Genomic DNA, 10023 nt, shown 5'->3' with positions numbered 1-10023 from the left:
AACACTATTCAGTGTCCAACAAACGCTGTGAATTGTTTTGCCTGGCAACCAACAGACCCTATAATTGTCTCTGCGGAGAAAAACAAAACATTAATAGTGATGAGGGGTAATTGTGTTGCCTTTTCTATGTGAGTGCTCTTAATTTGCAATGCTCTTCCAAAAACAACTAAATGTTTGTTTGTTGATACAGTGAATAAATAAATGTAAATAAGCGAAGTCATTTTGTTCTGTGGATGCTGGCGCGCGTCTCTCCTCCAGTGTCTCTGGACAGCGTGCTGCAGGACGTGCGCGGTCTGGACCGGGGTATGGAGATCACCCAGAAGGAGTTCCTGGTGCAGGATGACAACCCCGTCCTCAAGCAGTTTGTCAACGTCAACAGTGAGAAGCTCGATGCCCTCAACAAGGACGGCAAGGCAGCTCAGGTGAAGACACGTGTGCAGTGCAGTATATACAGTATGCATAAGCCTGCAGTACATATGGCCTAGCTGTAAAGAGATGGGCTCTAGATCAGAGGGTTGCAGGTTCGAATCCCACCCTTCCACTTCCTATCTCACTCCATGGCTGATGGGCCCTTCAGCCAGGCATCTAACTTCACACTGCTCCAGGGACTGTAGCCAATACCCAGTACTGATAATAACTGTGTAATGTAAAAAACACACATACACAGACACGTATATACATATGTGCCTACATAGACATACAGTCAACAGCATGTACAGCACCACTAGACCATGCAGACACACAAACAGTATGATTTGTGTTATATACAAATACACATACTCTGTTAAGCACATTCATAGACGTACACATAGCTATGCAAGTTAGGTACTGGTTACACGTATGCAGATATTTTAAAATGCGGATTTTTTTATCCGTTTATGTTTAAGCACAACATGTGGATGAAGATAAAAACTACACTGTGAAAGGTGTGTTTTAGCCCCCTAAATGGAATATTTTTAAAACCGGAGTTTTGAAATGCGCGTGAAACGTGAGACCATAACCAATGTGTTTTCAAAAATATCCACATATGCGAGTAAACAGCTTCTTAGACTGGCAAATGTCGTTCACATGCTGTTGTTGCCCTGTGTGTCCACCAGGAGGCGTTTGTGTCGGTGGTGGAGTACTTTGGGGAGAATCCCAAGACCACGCAGCCCTCGCAGTTCTTCTCCCTCTTCTGGCGCTTCTGCAAGGCCTATCAGGTAACCAGGCCAGTCCTCCGCATCTCTTTTTTTTAAATATATTTTTTAGGGACTTTTATGCCTTTATTTGAGAGGACAGTCGAAGATGGTGACAGGAAGTGAATGGGACAGAGAGACAGGGGAGGATCGGGAAATGACCCCGGCTGGACTCGAACCAGGGTCCCCGTGGGTGGGCATGCAAGCCCAAATGTGGGGGGCTTAGCGCGGTGCGCCACAGCGCCCCCCAGTCCTCCGCATCTCTAGCCAGGCCGCGACATCCTAGTGACGGTCTGGCTAGAGATGCAGTCAGGCCAGCAGCAATGCAAATATTGTTTCTGCACTCCTGTTTCTGTTTCTGTTTCTGCCTCCCACGTTGTCAGGAAGCAAACAACCAGTGGCAAACCAAGGGAGGCGGGTTAACCATGCCCTTCGGGAAATGTTAATTGTTATGCTCTTAGTCAGACCAAGTCTCGAAGAGATTTGAAAGTCGATGATAATCAGGCTACCACATCTCCACACAACACAACCAGAGCTAGAAATTAACTTTTTTCAGCACTAGATAATTTGGCAAGTATATGACGAATCTTACTAGCCACTTTAATTGCGAGTGAGTGTACGTATGTGTGGCTAGTAAGATTCGTCATATACTTGCCAGATTTCTACCAGCCAAACTGAAGTTTCACCTGCATTTGGCCGGTTGGCCGGTTGGCCGGTGTTGATTTAGACCCCTGAACACAACCCTTAGACTGTTGTGTTTCTCTGATATATCTCTACCCATATGTGTGCTGAATGTGTATGTGCATGTGTGCATGTGTTTGTCTATGCCTATTTCAGTCTATGACTATATGTAAGTGAGTGTACAGTACTGTATGTCCTCATCTGAACCTGTGTGTGTGTGTGTGTGTGTGTGTGTGTGTGTGTGTGTGTGTGTGTGTGTGTGTGTGCGGGCGGCGGTGGTATAGCAGGACATTTTCCTGACTTTTCACCAGCATTGTAAGGACGGCGATATTTATCAGGACATGAAAACGTCCTTGTAAACATAAAATTATAACACCATTTTCTGACTTCCAAATGACCCCCCAGCACCTTTTTGTAAAATGTGCTTATAACCCCCTACAATGCCCTGGTAAACATAACATTATAACACCCTTTTCTGACTTCCAAATGACCCCCCAGCAGCTTTTTGTAAAATGTCCTCACAACCCCCTACCTGACATTTCTGTGTGTGGAGTTGTATGGAACTTTGCCCCCTATCGACCCAGCAATGCCACTGCAGCCTATACACATTCCCGCCCAATTCCATACACAGGCATACACAACAGTTAGTGGAACAGCTACAAGGCCAATATGGCAAGAATAGTGCAAATTATGATACAAGCATGAAATTTGGCAGGTATGTGCTTCAGACCCTTACAATCAAATCTACCCGATTTGCCACTTGAAATGGCGGCCATTTTCCAAGATGGCCGCCAAAAAATACCCCAAAAGTTGATTTATTGCAAAGAATTTACATATTATATTATGATACAAGCATGAAATTCAACATGTTTGTGCTCAAGACTAGCATAATTAAATCTACCTGATTTGCCACTTGAAATGGCGGCCATTTTCCAAGATGGCCGCCAAAGAAAACCTCAGAAATTGATTTTTTGCACAGAAATGACCAAACAAATTGTGATACAAGCATAAAATTCGACACAAGACCAATGAAATTAAATCCACCTGATTTGCCACTCGAAATGGCGGCCATTTTCCAAGATGGCCTCCAAAAAGACCCCAGAAATTGATTTATTGCACCAAATTGACCAAGCAAATTATGATACACACATGAAATTAGGCATATATGTGATCAAGACCAATACAATCAAATACACCTGATTTGCCACTTGAAATTACGGCCATTTTCCAAGATGGCCACCAAAAAGACCCCAGAAATTGATTTATTGCACCAAATTGACCAAGCAAATTATGATACACACATGAAATTCAGCATATATGTGATCAAGACCAATACAATCAAATCCACCTGATTTGCTATTTGAAATGGTGGCCATTTTCCAAGATGGCGCCTGTTGTATAGAATTGCAAATGTGGTCTAAATTGTTCATTATCCTTAATTCAGATGATGAGGTGATAGAGATGTGTCCTCCAATGACAAATAACCCCTTATAACATATTAATAATATGTTGATAACATTCCAATAACGCCAGTTATGCACCCCCACCCCCCAACAAAAAGGACTGCTAATGACATGCTAATAATGCAATGACAATGTGGTAATAATATGCTAATTCATGGTTTTATCAATGTTGCTCTTACATAATGTGGCGATGTTGCTCTAACGTGCCGATAGCATGGTAATAGCTAATAATGCCAGTTCTTGATGCCGAGGGAGAGTGGTGCGTGATGATGCTACTAGAAAAATCCAAAATAAATAAAATGTAAATAAGCTGTTGAGGCATCAACATAGCTACATCCTGATGAGAAACAACAGCCTAAGTGAACAATCACGTAGAATCCCAGATTCATGAACAACAACAACACTGGTTTATTCATCAGTGCAGTGTTACCCAATGGCCTATTGGAATAACTTATGAGGACTTATGCTTTATACTGTTTTATGGACATTTATAGTTATAAACCCTTTGCAAAGACTATGTTAAACCTGTATTGTCTTCAAAATTGCAGTGATCTTTATCTTGAAGTCTTTACCTGTTACTTAAGGCTCTCTTTAATGTCTTAGCAATGCTGTTATGATGTAGTTGAGTCTTTCCAGCAAAGTGTGAACGGGCCTGTCTTTTTGAGGAGGTTAGGAGTCTATGGCTGAATCTCATTTCACCCCTTGAGGGCCGTGTATACTCTCTTTGCCGCCTGTCGCCCAGAGGTCAACGCAGACAGTTTGATTTTTGCTCGATCTGGTCTGCGCTGTGAGGATTCAAACTGCCTTCAATACAAGGAGTAAACTATACATGTCTGTTGCCTTGTAGCTACACGGCTACACAGCTACACAGACTCAACAACAATGGAAATGAAACATGTAATAAACGTCAACCTGTATTTTTGATTGCACTAGCCACCGCAGTAGTTTGGAACAAGGAAGAAGCTCATTGTCGAGAACAGGTTGCACAAAGCAGAATGAAGTATGGAAACACTATTTACTGTCCCGATTTAACTTCAGCATCGTAACTTGCAAGTGCTCGTGTTGTCTTTGGTTCGTGTAAATAAATGAAGCTACAAAGCATGAGGAACTTATTTAATGAACATCTCAGTCTGTAGCTCAGTGAAGGTTAGAACAAGGAAGTAGCTATTTGTTCTCGAGCACAGAGCAGCCTGGTCGAGAGGACCAATCACAACGGCTCTTGCTGCCGTTAACCATGTAGCTGTCTGGAATCAGGAAGTCCTGGAGCAATGGGAGGAGGGGCAACAACGCTACTTTGGATTCCAGTGGAAGCGGGTCAGCAGTTGGCGTATGAACCGCCTGCATAGTTTGCTGAGTGAGAGGGGCTGGTAATAATACTCCTCCAGTCACCCGTTCCTGCAAAGCCCTTTGGTCTGAGCCCTTTGGTCCAATAGCATGTTTGCTATTCGAGTGCAATATCGTCTGACGGTAGCTGCCTTCTCAGCGACCTCGTTATCTAAGCCCTCTTTCAGATAGCACACTAACCACTACGTCACATTGTCCCCATTATGAGTCACAGCATTAACACTGGCACCTCCTTCGAGCAGCAGTAGGATGTTTTCAAAGTTGCTATGGGCAACTTCTTGTTTAAGACACGGTACGGATGAGAGTAGTCCTACTGTTGCAGTCGCATGCGTTAACATCAGCTCCCAGCTGCAGTAACATCCTCAGACACGGCAGTTTATGGCAGTCTTCAACTGCCTTGTCGAGAGCACTGGTCTCAAAGATCTCGTCTCTGCTATTGATGTCTGCTCCATGTTCCACCAGTAGCTACACCATGAAGGGATAATTACCTCTCAGCGCCTCACACAGGACACTGTAGTAAGGCCACCTCTCATACACGCCTCTCTCTATACAGCTAAACTTCAGTTGTGGCCTGTAGCGCAGCAGTGTGCATGTGGCGCCCAGTCTTCTTCTCAGATCTGGGTCCTCAGGTTTCGGATTCTTTTTAGGACAGTGAAGGTGCGTGGACGCACCAAAAAGTTCAGGCTCAGGATTTTTTTCACTTTAATCCCTGCTGACTGTATTCATTCGGTACAGCACTGTACCGTACCGAAGGTCTTTTCGGTACGGTTCGGTACGAATAGAATGCACCGTTACAGGCTTAACAGCTAAACTTCAGTTGTGGTCTGTAGCGCAGCAATATGCATGCGCTGCCCAGTGTTCTTCTCCGAGCTGCACAGTACAGGGCACAGCTGACACCACGCTGAAATATACAAAAGCAGATTCCAAATAAGTTGAGACACTTGGTATTTTGTGAATAAAAGCAAAGTGCTGCCCTTTTCAAAACATTCAATCCATGCATAAGATTGCCAATAACACAAGGTCAACATATCAACTGTTAATTCCAGCAAAAGTATTGATTTGAGGAAAATATGTGTTCATTAACCCTCTGGAGTCTAAGATCCCGCTGGCAGGATTTTTGACACTTCTTCAAAAATACATCTGTAACTCTGAGTTTTTGTCATTCAAACATATACAGTAAGTGGCACCATTGCGAACTGTGAAACTTTTAGTTTTCAAATATATATATGTTAACATAAAATTGTATAGCTGGCCTTTTTCAATGAAAGTGAAAAGAAGTCTTTCGCTTCTGTACTCTGTACTCAGCAGCAGCAGCCTCCTGAGTCACACCTATCACTATTCACATGTTAAGAACCGGCTGTTTCATAGGCTGCAGAGGTGAGAACCCTCCCCATTCAGCCAGAATAAACCAAGCCATGCTTCCACTCATTCCATGGGAGAGACTATGGAAAGTGACGGGGGTCGAGGCTATCATGGTGTTGCACACCAATCTAATTAGTATTCAACTTGCAGAGACCCTGACTTGACTTAAAATTACGTTTTCACAATTTGTATGAAAACAACAAAACAATTCTAAATACTCTTTTTACCTCCATGCAGCCAACATGTTTGTTTATAAGGTTCAAAATTCAAAAGTCTTGGCTAGATTGTGAATTTTGTACAGTTTTACACTCAGTTTAAATAAAACTTGTTTGTATTACATTTACTTCACTGTCATATTATTTTTTGTTAGACTTTTCAGAATACAACCATATGTGTCACTTTTGCATAGATGTTTACAGTTAGTTGAAATACTTGACAAAAAGTCAAGGTGTTGCAAAAGGAAAATATGGAAAATATTTAATTGTTTTTTAAAACGATAGAGTCATGCACTCCCCAGGTTACACAGAGGATGAATAATTCAGCTTGATTTAGCGATCAGTCTGAAATATATGATGGTAAGGAGGTGCAGAGCTGCCTTGGTTATGGTCTTCTTATGTGGAGGATTGAAATGAATGCTGAATGATGTGTACCAATTTAAAACTACATACATAGCCACCAAGGCATTATATTTTGGAGCGCAGCCTTTAGATATTAACATAGTCCCCGCCCCAAAGTCAGAGAGTGGAAAAGTTATTCAGCTGGTGTGTTTCGTGCTCCCTCCAGAGGCGCGCTCAGGTCGACTGAGAACTGTACTGGTGCTCGTTCCCGCACCTAATTGCGAACCGGCCGTCGTGTTCACGCCAAAGGTCTTAGCGTTCGCGAACCGGAAAGTTGGTTGACAATGCGAACCACAAAATACTCGTTTTTTCTCCGCGAACTGTGACGACAACGAGACTGTCAGCAGGTTCATCCAGGTAATATAGTCACGTGGGGGAAAAGTTCAGAGCACGGTATGAGCTCAGTTCGCAGATAAGCACTTTAGTGCTGAACGTAACTGGTGCGAGCACCGGCACCGGCTCCGTTCTGGCCGGCCTGAACGCCATACAGGAGAGATGGCTCGGAGAGGTCTTGTGTGCGCTTGTTCATGTACGTGTATGTGTGTGTGTTTGTGTGTGTGTGTATGAATGAATGTGCGTGTGCGCTCCTGGACAGTCCAGACTAATCAAACAATTGTTCACCAGTATTTAAAATCGTTGCGATTATGAGATGGGAGGGAGTGCCTTCTCACAGGTCCCTTTACATACAGTATGATGTGCATGCCCACATGCTAATATTTGCCCCGTTAACCATTCATATCCTTTCTGTGTATTGTGTTAAGACGGACACCCTTACCCACTTTTATCCTTTGAAATATATCAGTGCACGCGTATCCACACTGTTCTAATATACCACATATGACCCAATATACCACATACTAACCATGTCTGTGTATTGTATTCAGACCGACCTGATATACCACATATGACCCAATGTACCACATACTAACCATGTCTGTGTATTGTATTCAGAAAGCTTAAACAAACAACGCTGACAGGAGAGGAGTTCACTGTTAGGTGCCACTGCAGAAGCGCCAGAGGGCTCAAGCAACAGCAGAGCAGGTCAAGGTGTGGGGCACCAGCAACTCAGGAGCAGCGCACAGACCCAGAGTCTGGTCAGACGATGGAGATCCGCAGCCGGGAAGCACACCACAGCGCTAAAGATCTCTCAGCACCTGAGGAGCCCGAACACCAGAGACCAACCCATGTGAACCCCTCTCCAGCAACACCACTCCAAGTTGCAAGGAGAGAAAGAATCCAGTGGCCAAAGATGGCAGATAACAACGCCTGGTCACAACTCGACGATGACCTGGAAGGGATCCTGGAAGCAACCTCATCAGGCCCAGTACACAGAAAGATCGATGCAACCACGACCATTGTATACAACCTCGCCAAGGAGAGATTCGGCACAGTGGAGCGGAGAGGCCAACGACAGCCACAGCAGCAACCGAACAGGAGGGAGAAGGAAATTCGCCGCCTGAGGGGTGAGATAAAGGGACTAAACAAGCTGTTCAAGACCAGTTCAACACCTGAGAAATAGGGGATCAAAGATCTAACAAGCAAGCTCCAGGAACAGCTGTGTAAGCTCAGGAGAGCAGAAAACCTCAGAAAGCAGCGGTGTAAGAAAGAGAAGCGGCGCGCCCAGTTTGTTAAAGACCCCTACAGCTTTACCAAGGCGCTTCTGGGACAGCAGAAATCTGGTACGCTTTCCAGCTTTAAATTGGAGACAGAAGAGTTCCTTGCAGAAGCCCACAGTGACCCTACCAGAAGCCGGGGTTTAGATGCTAATCGCAACATCTTGAGGCCTGCAAAACCAACCATCGCGCTGAACGCAAAAGAACCTACCTACCTGGCAGGAGGTTCAGGACGTTGTCCGCAAGGCCAAATCGGCATCTGCCCCCGGCCCCAGTGGTATACCTTACAAGGTGTACAAAAAATGTCCAAAGCTACTCAAGAGACTCTGGAAGATCTTGAGGAAGATCTGGGCAAAGGGCACAATACCAGCAAGCTGGAAACTGGCTGAGGGATGTTTTGTGCCAAAAGAGGAGGGATCCTCTGCAATTGCCCAATTCAGAACAATATCTCAGAACAATATCTCTCCTAAGTGTGGAGTGCAAGATCTTCTTCTCCGATCTGGCAAAAAGGATCACCTCCTACATGACGCAGAATCACTACATCAATACGTCTATCCTGAAAGGTGGTATCCCAGGCTTTTCAGGCTGCCTAGAACACATCTCAATGATCAGCCAGTTGATCCAGGAGGCGAAGAAGAAGAAAAGCGACCTGACAGTGGTGTGGCTAGACCTCGCTAACGCGTACGGGTCAATACCTCACAATCTCATCCAAGAGGGGCTCAACCACTACTACATCCTAGCGTCAATACAAGACCAGATCTATTCAGACTGAGATTTACATCTGCACTCTTCACTACCAACTGGCTAGCCTCCAAAAGGGAATTCCAACAGGATGTACCATCTCCCCCATTTTTTTCATCATGGGAATGAATCTGTTGATATCCTCAGCCATAATCCGGGGCCCAACGCTGGACTCTGGAATAGTCCAACCAGTGCTGAGAGCATTCATGGACGACATCACGGTAACAACCGTGACCCACGTCCAAGCAAGGTGGGTGCTGGAGACGCTGGGAAGTGTAGCCTCCTGGGCTGGGATGCTGTTTAAAGCCAGAAAATCCAGGCTCATGGTCATCAAAAAGGGCAGAGTGACCAGCAAGTTCAGCCTTCAAGTCCAAGGTGAGCCCATCCCATCCATTGAAGGCAACACAATAAAGTGCCTGGGGAAGTGGTTCAACGCATCACTGTCGGACGGAGCAAATGTTGCGGAGGCGGTAAGGCAGACTGAGGAATGGCTCAGGAAAATCGAGGAATCTCTACTCCCGGGCAAATTCAAGACCTGGCTGTACCAGCATGGACTCTTGCCCAGGCTCCTCTGGCTCCTCACAGTTTATGACTTCCCTATGTCATCTGTCGAGGCCATTGAGAGGAAAACCAGCAAGCACTTACGGAGGTGGCTTGGCATCCCCCCAAGTTTCTCCTCAGTGGGCCTCTACATCAGGTCTGGGCAACTGCAACTCCCCTTGTCATTGGTGGTCGAGGAGTTTAAAGTGGCAAAGTGCAGAGCCCTCCTTAGCCTGAGGGATTCCAGGGATGACCTGGTAAACCAAGCAGGCGTCACAACCAGGTCGGGGCGTAAGTGGGCTGCCAACACAGTTGTGGAGCAGGCAGTGAGCTCTCTACAGTTGCGAGACATAGTTGGAAACCAATGTGTCCACAGGCAAGGCCTTGGCTCTGGCCACTTCCAAACATGGGGAAAGGCAAACTCAAAGACCAGACGGGGGATGGTGCATGCAGAGGTGCGAAGCAGGGAAGAGGAGAAGCGTATGGC

General features: G+C 45.4%; 1 protein-coding gene across 1 annotated transcript in view; it reads left to right on the top strand.

Moving 5' to 3' along the window:
* Window positions 1-10023, top strand: part of fmnl1a (formin-like 1a) — a 48633-nt gene that overhangs the window by 30437 nt on the left and 8173 nt on the right. The window contains exons 22-23 of the mRNA XM_063191838.1: window positions 259-422; window positions 1098-1199. Of these exons, the coding sequence (XP_063047908.1) occupies window positions 259-422; window positions 1098-1199 (266 nt within the window). The remainder of the gene's footprint in view (window positions 1-258; window positions 423-1097; window positions 1200-10023) is intronic.

Source organism: Engraulis encrasicolus, chromosome 2, assembly GCF_034702125.1.
Source record: "Engraulis encrasicolus isolate BLACKSEA-1 chromosome 2, IST_EnEncr_1.0, whole genome shotgun sequence".
In the NCBI taxonomy this organism is placed as follows: Eukaryota; Metazoa; Chordata; class Actinopteri; order Clupeiformes; family Engraulidae; genus Engraulis; species Engraulis encrasicolus.
The sequence above is the reverse complement of the archived record's forward strand: the minus strand, read 5'-3'. Positions and strand labels throughout refer to the sequence as shown.